The sequence below is a fragment of the Limulus polyphemus genome, unplaced genomic scaffold (genome assembly GCF_000517525.1).
Source record: "Limulus polyphemus unplaced genomic scaffold, Limulus_polyphemus-2.1.2 Scaffold4125, whole genome shotgun sequence".
In the NCBI taxonomy this organism is placed as follows: domain Eukaryota; kingdom Metazoa; phylum Arthropoda; class Merostomata; order Xiphosura; family Limulidae; genus Limulus; species Limulus polyphemus.
This window is the reverse complement of record NW_013669735.1, coordinates 10,657-26,420: the sequence shown is the minus strand read 5'-3', so window position 1 is coordinate 26,420 and position 15,764 is coordinate 10,657. Positions and strand designations below refer to the sequence as shown.

The window sequence follows — 15,764 nt, the reverse complement described above, 5'->3', positions numbered from 1 at the left end:
CCAATGTTAGGTAATGTTCTCCTTCAAGGACAATGTTGGGTAATGTTCCCTTCAAGGACAATGTTAGGTAATGTTCCCTTCAAGGACAATGTTAGATAATGTTCCCCTTCAAGGACAATGTTAGGTAATGTTCCCTTCAAGGACAATGTTAGGTTCCCTTCAAGGACAATGTTAGATAATGTTCCCCTTCAAGGACAATGTTAGATAATGTTCCCCTTCAAGGACAATGTTAGATAATGTTCTCCTTCAAGGACAATGTTAGATAATGTTCCCTTCAAGGACAATGTTAGGTTCCCTTCAAGGACAATGTTGGGTAATGTTCCCTTCAAGGACAATGTTGGGATAATGTTCCCCTTCAAGGACAATGTTAGGTTCCCTTCAAGGACAATGTTGGGTAATGTTCCCTTCAAGGACAATGTTAGATAATGTTCCCTTCAAGGACAATGTTGGGTAATGTTCCCCTTCAAGGACAATGTTAGGTTCCCCTTCAAGGACAATGTTAGGTTCCCTTCAAGGACATTGTTAGGTAACGTTCCCCTTCAAGGACAATGTTAGATAATGTTCCCCTTCAAGGACAATGTTAGATAATGTTCCCCTTCAAGGACAATGTTGGGTAATGTTCCCTTCAAGGACAATGTTCCCTTCAAGGACATTGTTGGGTAATGTTCTCCTTCAAGGACAATGTTAGATAATGTTCCCCTTCAAGGACAATGTTAGGTAATGTTCCCTTCAAGGACAATGTTAGGTTCCCTTCAAGGACAATGTTAGATAATGTTCCCCTTCAAGGACAATGTTAGGTAATGTTCCCTTCAAGGACAATGTTAGGTAATGTTCCCTTCAAGGACAATGTTAGATAATGTTCCCCTTCAAGGACATTGTTAGGCAATGTTCCCCTTCAAGGACAATGTTAGGTAATGTTCCCTTCAAGGACAATGTCAGGTAATGTTCTCCTTCAAGGACAATGTTAGATAATGTTCTCCTTCAAGGACAATGTTAGATAATGTTCCCCTACCTTCTTTCTTTCTTTTGACCTCGTTAGATGCTAATTCCATACCCTACTTTGTGGAAGGTAATAATTGACTAATTTAACTGATTAAGTACTTGTGTTTTTATATTCGACGTCAGAAGTCTATAAAAAAAGTGGAAACGTACCCTATTTCAGAGTGTTTTTATATCCCCTTCTCGGGGAAAAATCCTAAAACAGAATAGCTCTTGTAGAACGTCGGACAGTTCCTAGTTTCCATACCAAAAAATGAAAGTAATCATACGACCAACTCTGGGTGATGGATGCTAACACGCACGCACACATAAGCACGATAGATTATATTTACAGTAAGAAGTAATGAATTTACGTGTCAATAAATTTAAAATTGGACTGCGACTCGACACAATTAGTAAAATATCAGGTTGGATAAGAACTTGGTTGTTAGTAGCAACTTGAGGATTCCATGTTTATATTTGCCGGACCGGTAGCGCCATCTTGTAAAAGTGGAAATTTCTGACAAAAGTCGTAATATTAGTTAAAGATTTAACTGCTTAATTTGGGATTAATGCAATCTTTTCTCTTGTGAATTTCTTCTTAAGGAAGAAAAGTTGTTTATCGAATGTACTGTGAATAAAAAATGTACTACATGGAGATGAAACCGGTTACTTTTTATTATTCAAATGCAGTATCACATTGAGGACCGTCGTGCACAGAGAATGTACAACATGGAAATGAAACCGGTTACTTTCTAATATTCAAATGCAGTATCACATTGGGGACCGTCGGACACAGAGAACGTATTACATGGAGATGAAACCGGTTACTTTCTAATATTCAAATACAGTATCACACAGAGAATGTATTACATGGAAATGAAACCGGTTACTTTCTAATATTCAAACGCAGTATCACATTGGGGACCGTCGCACACAGAGAACATACTACATGGATATGAAACCGGTTACTTTCTAATATTCACTTGAAGTATTACATTATGGACTGTAGTACAAATAGAGAACGTATTACATGGAGATGAAACCGGTTACTTTCTAATATTCAAATGCAATATCACATTGGGGACCGTCGTACACAGAGAACGTCCTACATGGAAATGAAACCGGTTACTTTCTAATATTCACTTGAAGTATTACATTGATGGCTGTCGTACATAGAGAACGTATTACATGGAGATGAAACCGGTTACTTTCTAATATTCAAATGCAGTATCACATTGGGGACCGTCGTACATAGAGAACGTACTACATGAAGATGAAACCGGCTACTTTCTACTATTCACTTGAAGTATTACATTATGGACTGTAGTACTAATAGAGAACGTACTACATGAAGATGAAACCGGTTACTTTATACCATTAACATAAATTACCTCAGTGGGTCTGTCGTTCGTAGAAAAAGTATCACATTAAGATGAAACCGGTTACTTTTTACCAGTTACATAAATTACCTCAGTGGGTCTGTCGTTCGTAGAAAAAAGTATTACATTAAGACGAAAACAGTTATTTTCTACAAGTCGTGTTTGGTATGATATTGCAGGCTGTCGTATGACGAAATGAGGATTAAACGAAACCTGTCATTTTCTAGAAGCCACCTGCAGTATAAAATTACAGACTCGAATGTAAAAAACGTATTATACGAAGAGAAAACCACCTATAACATCACATGGAAAGTTGTTGTGTGGAAAAAACATATTGATACTTGAGGACAAAACTCAATGTATTGTACAGACTAATATAGTGTCACATAGGTAGAACTAACATGTATTATTATTTGTTTAATATTTGAAGGGATTTTTTGTATTGCACAGAGATTCGCACCTTGTAGGAACGATATGCATATTTTAGTGGCGTATCTCTGAAGATGCATGGAAAACATATTTAGAATTTGTAACTCTGGTTCACAGCGAATTCTTGATCATTCGACCGGACGCTCCTGTAACAGGACATAGTATTTCCAGCAAATGATATCCGTACAATTAAAAAAAAATAAAACTTTGAATGCTCATTGTGGAAGAAAGAAAACTCACAAATCAGAGCGTTTCGGACGCCTCCGAAACTGTGCCCAAGCAAACAGGGTGTAATGCCTTTATTTGTAAAGTAAAGAACGAAGGAGAACCCTTTGACCCTAAAAGCTGCAATGAAGTTAGAAATAGCTCCTAGCACCATTGGATTTTATGCCTTTGGCTTTCTTAAGTGTGTCTGGGTTTGTCAAGATGTGTGATCTAATATTGACTTCATCGTATTTCACAGTATGTTGTTACTATGGGAAATGTGATTTCGAACAATAAATCGTAATCATGGCCATTAGACGTTAGAAGAAGTGGTTCTAAGGGTGACGTTTTTGTTTGTTTTAGAGCAAAGCCCCATTCGGCTATCTGCTGTGTCCACCGCTGGGAATCAAACACCAAATATTAGCGTTGTAAGTCCGTGAACTTAGCGCTGCCCCACTGGAGGACCTAAGCCTAAGGGTAGCATGGAACCTGAAAGATTGTTCAATACATAAGGCGTTACAAAATTAATGAAATACTTTTCAGGACAGTTTTTGTGTGTGTGTGTCGCGCAACCGTAGTCTCGTGTGTAGGTTAAGAGTGACACAGAAATATAAATAAGGTACTAAATATGTGGAAAAAAGTAGATAAACTAAAGAGATATATAAGAAAAGTAAGGAACAAAAAATAAACTATATATATGTAGTAGAAGTATCATAATATTTATCAATCGGGACTCTTCGGATAATATTTATCAATCGGGACTGTTCGGATAAACATGTATTCAATATGCGTGTAACTTAATTCAATACAAATGACGTTGCTGTATATGGACTGACGTAACATAACCCCTTGGCGTGTATGCCAATCTAGCTTTGAAGTCATGCGCGAGGCAGCTCATTGGTTTAAAGAATATTCTATTTTTAAATCACTTTTTTTTTAGTCCTTACCAGTCTCTAAGCTCCATAATAAATTATGAAACCAAACTACTTTTTGTATTCAATATGTTTACATGGCTGAAAAATAGACGTTTATGCAAATGTAACGGAGTATTTATACACAAACAAACACGTTTTACTGATGTACTGTATTAAAATGAAAACGGACTACTTTCTTTTAGCGGTAGAATACAAGAAACACATTTAAATTGTTTATTTTTTTTTCACCTGACTTTTTTTTATAGCAGTGCGCACACGTTACTTTGAGTGTATTGTTTAGATATATTGTAGCTGACTTATTATATTACTTCATATTTTTTAGATGTTTAACCTAAATATTATTTACATAAAACATGGTTAGGGTACTTTGTCTCCATCCCTTCTATCTTTAAATGTATTTACGTGTGTTAAATATTAGTTGTTCATTGTTTAATTATGAGTATTGTTCGTTCATTGTTAGATGTTGCCTTGTTTATTTCCAGATATTCTTTGTTCATCATTGAGCTACACTGTTTCCTCAATGTTGCGTTATTATTTATCAATAGTTTGTACCTTCATTCGTGTTACTTATTTTTTGTTTATAACCAGTTTGTACTGCTTGATTATGTTGCTTTATTTGTTGCTAAGCTGTGACCTTTGATCGCTTTACATTACCTTCTGTTTATCTTTATCTTTTGTTTGTTTATCGCAATGTTGTGCTGTTTGTTCATGTTTCTTTGTTTTCTGTTTATCTTTAGGCTGCTTTGTTTAATTCGTGTTATTTATTTATTTCTAAGCTAACGCAGTCGGGTCAAATGAATGTATTCTTATCTCACATGGCCTAGCATGATTTGGTGGTTAAGACACTCCACTTGCAACCTGCGGGTCGCAGGTTCGAATACCGTCACCGTTACAATGTGACGGCCAATCTCACTATTCGTTGGTAAAAGAGCAGCCAGAGAGTTGGCGGTGGGTGGGGTTGACTAATTACCTTCCCTGTAGTGTATCACTGCTAAATTAGGGACGGCTAGCGATCGAGTAGCTTTGAGTGAAATTCAAAAACCGAAATACATTAGGTTCAAACTGCATTTCTATTCACGTGTTGTTTATAGAAGGTTTAACAGCGTGTTGGTGTAAACGTTTTTCTTTTTCAGCTACAGCTCTGGGTATAAAAAAACAGCAACTGGAAAACAAAAACTGCCTAAAATATTCCCGCGAAGGACACACACAAACTAGTGTTACTTGTGCTACTTGTCCTTTTTCGTTAAGTTTTCGGAAAGGTTTTGTTTTTGTTTTATTCATCACAGAACTGGACTTTGATAGGATAAGAGATAATGACACGTATTGACCATTTCTCCTGTTTCATAGTTCTACAGAATACTCTACTAAATGAAGTGTTTCTTTTTTAGCACAAAACTGCAAGGTGGGCTATCTACGCTCTGTCCCCTCACAGGGAAATCAAACCCCGGATTTTAGCAAGACCTTAATGATAAAATGTTTAAGCAGTAATTGATCTACTGTTAACAGGCAGTACAACTTGCACTATGGAGTTTCGATACTCGTTGTGGGCACCGCACAGATAGCCCATTGTGTAGCTCTGCGCTTAACAACAACATGAAAGTTATCGGGGGGGGGGGGAGAATAATGACGTTACAAGAGAAACGCTTTTTGTCAGATCTATAGCGGAACTTTTAAAATGATTGCACGAGATTGCTATTTTAGTGTAACTATAGTAACCACGGTGGAGAGAGGATATTTCAGAATGTCAACAAAACTGCTCAACTTCATCGCTCGTGTAACAGAAAGGGAGATGAAATTGAAAACTAGACATTTTTTTTTTTTTACCGAAACTAGTTTCGTTAATCAGGGTCTAAAAAATAAAACAACTGTGACAGATGGAGTGGAGAAACTCATCGAACGATTCGCTTCGTTTTCAGCCAGACACTTCGAAGTTTTACTTAGAAATTTATATTTTTGTAAACCATCTTTTATTTATTGTGTTCGTTTAATTTATCTATTTTTTGTCAGCTGTCAGAACGAACAAAATGACTTTTAATATTCAAATTACCTTCTCCACTAATCCCCTCCTCAATGGCTGAAAGGTAAGCTCGAGGACTTATAATATGGGGGTTCGATCCCTGCCGGTGAACACGGAGCAGATAGCCCATTGTTGCAATTTTACGCTTACAATAAAACAAACTAACAAACCTCGTCCAATCCCGGTGATTCAAACGTAAGTGCGTAGATATGTAATTTGTCGTTCGATTCCTACTGGTGGGCACAGCGGACATAGCCCATAATGAGCCCGATTAGTTCGTCATGTCTTGGTAGATACCGGTACGTTTAGTAATGGCTATTTGTGATTGGGCTAAGAAATTTGTAAATTATAACTAAAACATCAAAAACACGGTATTACTTTTTTTTTATGATTTACAGTCGCTATTCCCTTCACATGGTATATAAACTTTCCTGCTAAAGACAGCCAAGAAAAGCTGGTATTATCAGGGGACGAGAAACCCCTTACACATCAGGGGCTATTTACAAATTTCGCAGAAAGCGCAAAAAAAACATCTCAAAGTCTCACATTAGAATAGTGAGGAAAAGCGTCGAAACGTCGTTTACTTGAAACGTTCCCTTACCTCTTTCATCTCGTCATCCTACAGCTTCATTTCGTTTCTTTTAACCCTGAAAGTGCACGTGCGAAAGGGAAACTTGGTATTATTAGAGAAAAACGGTTTAACTCTGTTTCACGGGTTTTTCTTTACTTTGATAATTGAAACAAGTTTAATAAAACATTCGTGGAAACACGTCTTTTATCCTGGTATATGACGCGTTTACAAACATGTGAATCAGACGAATTCATCTGAGCTCGAAAGAAGGCAGGATTTACATTACCAAAAAGGTTAGTGTTATTTTTTTTCCTTTATTCAAGGCAGACGTTGCTTACGTTCAAATGCTAGCGCGTGCTTTCGTATCAAGTAAACCTTTCTAATTTTTTTCCGACATTTTTTCTTAGTCGAAACAATACATTCTAGCGTGAGAAACGTATTTAAGTGAAAAATAATTAATGCGCGGGGAACGTTTCTACTATGCGCATGCTCAGTAGTTTGAGCTCGTTGCACAGAACTTTCCATTTCATTGGCTTAGAGCGTGAGATTTTATTTTAGTTACTATAAACAACTGAAAAATATCGATCGGACTAACTTACAACTAAGTGTTTTCCACAAATTATCTAAGTTTAATGCACGAGTTTAAGCTAGTTTTGTCAACTACTTGTTCCGTTGTAGTTTGTTAGTTTACACTACACATCTTAACTATAAAAGTGAGGTTAGTTTACGCTACACATCCTAACTATAAAAGTGAGGTTAGTTTACACTACACATCTTAACTGTAAAAGTGAGGTTAGTTTACACTACACATCTTAACTGTAAAAGTGAGGGTAGTGTAAACTAACCTCACTTTTACAGTTAAGATGTGTAGTGTAAACTAACCTCACTTTTATAGTTAAGATGTGTAGTGTAAACTAAACATCTTAACTATAAAAGTGAGGTTAGTGTACACTACACATCTTAACTATACGTAGGTGTCAACTTTGAATACCATAAAGTCCGTTGTACATGGAGTTGACAGTTTGAAGTCAAATGTAAAGTCCGTTGTACATGAAGTTGACAATTTGAGGTCGAATGAGACTGCTGCTATTTCGGCCATCTTTCTGGCGAAAACAAACGTTAATTATGAGGTGTGGTTGAAAGAAAGCTCGTGAATTTATGATTTCAAATTCTTATACATTATCTGTAATAAACCATAGCCCTCACATTGCGGATAATAGCATTGTTCCGGACTGGTTCTGGAGCTATTTGCAGTCGTAAACGCTCTACTACTCGACCCCCCCCCCCGTTTCCATGGGGAACATTGAACGCTTCCTTCCTGGAATAGGTCGTGAACAAACCTCGGCCACAAGATCCCCTTGGCAGCATTGCACTGTCGAATGGTGGAGAATCCTCCGTTATTGTCTGTACTGATTAAACCACTTCCAACAAGAGGAACGTAAAAGTTAAACCACTGAAGTATAATTAGAATGATTCTTATGTCCTCCGGAGAAGAGGAGTTACGTTATCAGCTGTGTATATCATCGTGTAGGTCTCAAACATCTATTGTTAGTTAAACCACTGAAGTATAATTAGAATGATTCTTATGTCCTCCGGAGAAGAGGAGTTACGTTATCAGCTGTGTATATCATCGTGTAGGTCTCAAACATCTATTGTTAGTTAAACCACTGAAGTATAATTAGAATGATTCTTATGTCCTCCGGAGAAGAGGAGTTACGTTATCAGCTGTGTATATCATCGTGTAGGTCTCAAACATCTATTGTTAGTTAAACCACGTTTTCCATTTGCTTTCACGCGTATTTCTAACTGAATTCCGAACTGGTTTAGCAGTACACCTTCCTAGTAGTGGTGTTTGACTACTGCTAGTTGAAAGACAATTTAATTTTGCGTTGTTTTATTAAAGTATCTTTCTAGTAACAAATAGTAGTGTTCTTAAAATAATTGTAAGAGATAAGACTTTTAAAAGGCTACATTTCTACGTGACTTTATTTAAAATATTCCTTTCGTCACAAAAATCCTTCACTTGATGTGTATATATATATACATGCACATATTTGTATATAAAAACTGTATCAGTTTTTCTGAAGTTTGTTTATTTCAACGCAAGGACCAAAGGAAACGAAACCCAGGTTACCGTGGCAACAGACTAAGGCTAGCACTACCTGCTATTTTAAATGGAACCTTTCCAACATTTGCTTCGGTTCGGTTTCAATAGTAACGATTTTAGTTGTAGAATAACCAGTGTGTTGATTACAGCCTTTCATGTGAACCATTAGTCACGAAATTTAGTTATCTTTGAAAAACATTAAAATAAATTCAACTCGAGGACGATTAACCGAACTGAGTTTCAACATATTACTGGGAAAATATGGATGATGTCATACATTGTCGCAAAGCGCATGCGCAGATCCGAAGATTAAAAAAAAAAGTGTTTAACGTAATTGGCCAAAAAATAGTTAGTTTACACTAAACACTTGTCAGTTTTAAAGTAAAAATGTGATGATTTTATAGTAACAATGTGATAATTTTACAGTAAAAACGTGTTAGTTTTACAGTAATAACGTGATAATCTTACAGTAATAATGTGTTAGTTTTACAGTAATAATGTGATAATTTTACAGTAATAACGTGATAATCTTGCAGTAATAATGTGATAATTTTACAGTGATAATGTGTTAGTTTTACAGTAATAATGTGGTAATTTTACAGTAAAAACGTGTTAGTTTTACAGTAATAACGTGATAATCTTACAGTAATAATGTGATAATTTTACAGTGATAATGTGTTAGTTTTACAGTAATAATGTGGTAATTTTACAGTAAAAACGTGTTAGTTTTACAGTAATAGTGTGGTAATTTTACAGTGATAATGTGATAATTTTACAGTGATAATGTGTTAGTTTTACAGTGTTAATGTGATAATTTTACAGTAAAAACGTGTTAGTTTTACAGTAAAAACGTGTTAGTTTTACAGTAATAACGTGATAATCTTACAGTAATAATGTGATAATTTTACAGTGATAATGTGTTAGTTTTACAGTAATAATGTGGTAATTTTACAGTAAAAACGTGTTAGTTTTACAGTAATAATGTGTTAGTTTTACAGTAATAATGTGATAATTTTACAGTGATAATGTGTTAGTTTTACAGTAATAATGTGGTAATTTTACAGTAAAAACGTGTTAGTTTTACAGTAATAACGTGATAATCTTACAGTAATAATGTGTTAGTTTTACAGTAATAATGTGATAATTTTACAGTAATAACGTGATAATTTTATAGTGATAATGTGTTAGTTTTACATGTACACACTCATATTTTTAGTGAACTACTTGAAATGTGACTTTGGACTAATAGAGCTGTAAAATAAATTTAACAGTACTGATTTCATCTGCTTTATAATATTTTTAAATATACAACAATGTCATGATGAACAGTTAAGTCTTGTACTGACCTTCAGTAGATATGGTAGAACATATGGTTTCCAAAACCACATTTTAGGCTTAAGATCTTAGAACAAGTGACATATTATAAAACCTGCTATAGAACAAATTAAGTGCAGATTTTTTTTTCCACTTTCCTTTTAAATTGTTTATCGCAGTTCGTTCCTTTGTAATTAAGCACAAATCTAAACAATGGGCTCTGCACACTACGGGCATCGAAACTCGGTTTCCAGCGTTGTAAGTCTGCAGACATACCGAAATCAGAGGTGTCTAACATGCTATATTTCACACACTTCTGGACAAGTTAATAGGAGTGTGAAATGGGAGGGGGTATACATCTGGTGTTAATTTGTCTTTATAACAATTTCTTGCTATTAGTTTTTCAATATTTCGGTTCTCTGTGTTTAAATAGAATATTTTAAAACCTCACTGAATATTTAATGTCTGAAGAGTTATTTATAGTAATCATAAACAAGAATTTCCCCAATGTTGTTGTTGTTGTTTTTCTGTCTTTTTAATCGATGGTGTTTTTTTTCATTCTCAATAGGGAAGGAAGACAAGGTTATACCAGACTGGTTTTTTAATATCTGAAGACAAGGTTATACCAGACTGGTTTTTAATATCTGAAGACAAGGTTATACCAGACTGGTTTTTTAATATCTGAAGACAAGGTTATACCAGACTGGTTTTTTAATATCTTCTAGATGGAAACACTTTGGAGGTGAAAAGAGGAACTGGATTTGTCTAGAAAATATCAACTTGAGAGATAACCAAGTAGAGTTACTTTACTCGGAGCGTAATGATACATTTGTTCGGTACCCTAAAACATTTCCTCAAACGACGACCGGAAGTGATAGACAACGCTGTATTTCGGTTACACTGGATGTTTACTTCCACTTTACTCATGGTCTTCAGCATTATGATTACTGCTAAACAATATGTCGGCCAGGCTATCGCCTGCTTGCAGACGGATGGTATTCCGGAGGACGTCATGAATGCCTACTGTTGGATTCACACCACATTTACTATTCCGGAAGCTTTTAAAAAGAACGTTGGTGTTGATGTTCCGCATCCGGGAATTGACAATACAAAAATGGGAGAGAAAAAATACTACGCGTATTATCAATGGGTTTGCTTTGTCCTATTTCTCCAAGCACTACTTTTTTATGCGCCGTATTACATATGGAAAATATGGGAAGGCGGTCTAATCACCGCAGTATCCCTCGGAATGCACGTAGCTGTACTTTCGGATGAGGAGCGCGAGAAAAAGAGAAAGCTATTAACTAATTATTTGTTAAGCCACAAAGGAACGCATAAATTGTATGCTGTTAAATACGTGTTTTGTGAATTCCTGTGCCTCGTAAATGTCGTCGGTCAGATGTGGCTCATGAATATTTTTTTGGATGACGAATTTTTCAGCTACGGTATTAAAGTTGTACAGTTCGCGCAGATGAACCAGGAGGAGAGAGTTGACCCGATGGTCTTTGTTTTTCCACGTATGACCAAGTGTCGATTCCACCAGTTCGGATTTTCTGGGGATGTCCAGAAGCACGATGCCTTGTGTATCCTTCCTCTGAACATCGTCAACGAGAAGATATACATATTCCTTTGGTTTTGGTTCATCATTCTTGCCATATTAACGACGTTGGTCCTCATAAATCGTTTCGTTATTCTAGTGTTCAGACGGTTGCGGGCTCGTTTCTTAATAGGTAGATGTCGCCTAGCTGCCCATAACGACCTTAAGTACATTTCTCGATACAGCGACGTCGGTGATTGGTTTCTCCTCTACATGGTAGCAAAAAATGTAGACCCCGTGGTGATTCAAGAAGTAACGTCAGAACTGGCTAAGAAAATAAACCGATCTCAAGAAGATGATACAGAGAACCTGGTTGTGTAGACTAACTGTCCTCTTCATCCCATGTTACATCATATGTCATGGTTACCTGTTCTGATCATCCCATGTTACATCATGTCATGGTAACCTGTTCTGATCATCCCATGTTACATCATGTCATGGTTACCTGTTCTAATCATCCCATGTTACACCATATGTCATGGTAACCTGTTCTGATCATCCCATGTTATATCATATGTCATGGTTACCTGTTCTGATCATCCCATGTTACATCATATGTCATGGTTACCTGTTCTGATCATCCCATGTTACACCATATGTCATGGTAACCTGTTCTGATCATCCCATGTTATATCATATGTCATGGTTACCCGTTCTGATCATCCCATGTTACATCATATGTCATGGTTACCTGTTCTGATCATCCCATGTTACACCATATGTCATGGTAACCTGTTCTGATCATCCCATGTTACATCATATGTCATGGTTACCCGTTCTGATCATCCCATGTTACATCATATGTTATGGTTACCTGTTCTGATCATCCCATGTTACATCATATGTCATGGTTACCTGTTCTGATCATCCCATGTTACATCATATGTCATAGCTACCTGTTCTGATCATCCCATGTTACATCATGTCATGGTTACCTGTCCTGATCATCCTATGTTACATCATATGTCATGATTACCTGTCCTGATTATCCCATGTTACATCATATGTCATGGTTACCTGTCCTGATCATCCCATGTTACATCATATGTCATGACTACCTGTTCTGATCATCCCATGTTACACCATATGTCATGGCTACCTGTCCTGATGATCCCGTGTTACATCATATGTTATGACAGTCAGTTGCTTAGCTTAGTAGAAATGTGTATATAAACAATTTTATATTCACATTTCACACTACTGGGTCGTTTCTTTTGTTGTTAAGCGCAAAGCTTCTCAAACGCTATCTTCATCGTGAACACAAACGTATTTTTTTAATATTTTATATCATACTGTATAATATCCTAATTACAACACAGTAAAAGTGTATGTGAGCACCAAGACAGAACGTGTTTTCTTTATCAGTGTTTCATTTAGGAATTCAATATTCAATTACAGTACATGTAGAGTCGTACAAAAACATGTACTTAATACTAGAAACCAGACCTTTGTGGAATGGGCAATTACAGTGCACGTAGAGACGTACAGAAACATGTACCTAATACTAGAAACCAGACCTTGTGGAATGGTCAATTACAGTGCACGTAGAGACGTACAGAAACATGTACCTAATACTAGAAACCAGACCTTGTGGAATAATCAATTACAGTGCATCTAGAGACGTACAGAGACATGTACCTAATACTAGAAACCAGACCTTGTGGAATGGTCAATTACAGTACATGTAGAGACGTACAGAAACATGTACTAATACTAGAAACCAGACCTTGTGGAATGGTCAATTACAGTGCACGTAGAGGCGTACAGAAACATGTACCTAATACTAGAAACCAGACCTTGTGGAATGGTCAATTACAGTACATGTAGATACGTACAGAAACATGTACTAATACTATAAACCAGACCTTGTGGAATGGTCAATTACAGTAGCATGTAGAGACGTACAGAAACATGTACCTAATACTAGAAACCAGACCTTGTGGAATGGTCAATTACAGTACATGTAGATACGTACAGAAACATGTACCTGATACTAGAAACCAGACCTTGTGGAATGGTCAATTACAGTACATGTAGAGGCGTACAGAGACATGTACCTAATACTAGAAACCAGACCTTGTGGAATGGTCAATTATATAGTACAATTATATAGATGTATATAATACTTTAAATGACAGGACGTGTTCTGTGTGTTATGTTTAATTTATCTTATTTGACTGTAAACCGTTATTTATACTTTACTTTTTAACTTGCGGAGTGACACTTTTTATTCTTTTCATTTATAAATCATTCCAGGATAAAAAATTACACTAAATATTGGATCGGGATTATCCTGTGAGTTTTCTAAATTAATATATTACAAGGTTAAGCCACCTTAGAAGGTTTAGATTAATTCTTAATCCAAACACTAGGCTGAGAAGATTATACCGGAGCTAACGAAGATCTGTTTAATGATCAAGATTTGAAACTTTCCAAGGCTTATTTCTTTTATCGGGATTATCCTGTGAGTTTTCTAAATTAATATATTTCAAGGTTAAGCCACCTTAGAAGGTTTAGATTAATTCTTAATCCAAACACTAGGTTGAGAAGATTATACCGGAGCTAACGATGAACTGTTTAATGATCAAGATTTGAAACTTTCCAAGACTAATTTCTTTTATAGGGATTATCCTGTGAGTTTTCTAAATTAATATATTACAAGGTTAAGCCACCTTAGAAGGTTTAGATTAATTCTTAATCCAAACACTAGGCTGAGAAGATTATACCGGAGCTAACGATGAACTGTTTAATGATCAAGATTTGAAACTTTCCAAGGCTTATTTCTTTTATCGGGATTATCCTGTGAGTTTTCTAAATTAATATATTTCAAGGTTAAGCCACCTTAGAAGGTTTAGATTAATTCTTAATCCAAACACTAGGCTGAGAAGATTATACCGGAGCTAACGAAGATCTGTTTAATGATTTGAAACTTTCCAAGGCTTATTTCTTTTTCATGAAGAAACTAACACTTCTGAAGTATCATTTTGAAATTATATTCTTTGGTTTTGACATTTATAAACATGAAAATAAGATGGTGTTTCTTTTTTTCTCTTGATATATATATATATATTAGTTTTATTTCTATTTTTTTAACATGCATGATGAAAACATTTTGTCTTTGTTGTTAGAGCTTGTCATTAGGCTAATAAAGTGTTCTTATAAAACATTTTTACTCAAGTTTTGAAATCCCCTTAACATACCCCATCTAGCGGTGTGTCGAGTAAGCCTAATATTGAAACTTGCAGAATGTAAATAAATGGTTATGATAAAGAATGCCTAATATCAATTAGATCTCAGGTTCTTTATAAGCATACCAACCAGAGTTAAGTTTCTTTATACACAAACCAATCACAATTAAGTTGTTTATAAATATACCAATCAGAAGCTTTATAGTGAGTCAGCTTGGAGAAAATTTCGAATTTTTTTCACACATTTGTTGTTAAATAACTGTATTCAGATCGATGTTCTTTGCGCTCGAAAGGTTTTTTTTTTAAGAGCAAAGCAACACACTGGGCTATTTGTGCTCTGCACACCGCGGATATCTAAACCCGATTTTTAGCATTATAAACCTTAAGAGGTACAGCTGAGCCATTGAAGATCTAATTATTAATATTTAGTTAAAATAACAGTTCAGCTACATTAAGTTTTCAAGTAGCTGGGGGTGGGGAATTAATCCCCAAATATAGCTTTCAGGGGTGTGATATATCTTGAGATTTTTGGTTTGTAAAATAAAAGTCTTGAAAGGTGAAAATGTTGTACGGTACTTATTATTGCAGTTATTTTGAAATAAACACCAGATTTTATATTTATGTTATCTTTTCATTATTTCTTCATTTTCAAGATGAATAAATAATTAATTAATGAAAATCTGTCGAGGATGTATGATGTAGGAGTCCACTTCTAAAACTACGTAATAAATAAAAACCAGAATAACCACACACTGCGTTTTGGAGCTCCCTTTTTACAGCCGTGATGTAACAAATTTAAACTCGCCAACATATACGTTCAATGATATTGAATAACCCCAGAAAGACACGTGCTTACGTTATTATTAGATCTTCAAGAAATTAATGTCGCGTTTTGGAGCACTTTCATTAACCACCCCTCAAAAAACGTACGCCACGTATAATAGGATGTTATTGATCGCTTGATTACAGAAATAACAGGAAGATTTTCTCGCTTACTAGATTTAGATTCACTGTTTGGATTTCTACTAGATGTACGAAATAT

The 15,764-nt window shown here is 35.6% G+C and overlaps 1 protein-coding gene and 1 long non-coding RNA gene across 2 annotated transcripts in view; one reads left to right on the top strand and one right to left on the bottom strand.

Moving 5' to 3' along the window:
- The window catches only part of LOC111088613, a 48,279-nt gene extending 41,642 nt beyond the window's left edge, over positions 1-6,637 (bottom strand). Inside the window, exon 1 of the long non-coding RNA XR_002613085.1 lies at positions 6,547-6,637. This is a non-coding gene — a long non-coding RNA (uncharacterized LOC111088613). The remainder of the gene's footprint in view (positions 1-6,546) is intronic.
- A 4,120-nt stretch (positions 6,638-10,757) lies between these two features.
- Positions 10,758-11,855, top strand: LOC106470627 (innexin inx1-like). The gene has a single exon (XM_013931191.1). The coding sequence runs from the start codon at positions 10,758-10,760 to the stop codon at positions 11,853-11,855; it is 1,098 nt and encodes a 365-aa protein (XP_013786645.1).
- The last annotated feature ends 3,909 nt before the right edge of the window (positions 11,856-15,764 follow it).

Bases quoted from the DNA above. Each gene is read 5' to 3' on its own strand.
- LOC106470627 (XM_013931191.1), top strand. From the start codon at position 10,758: ATGATACATTTGTTCGGTACCCTAAAACATTTCCTCAAACGACGACCG.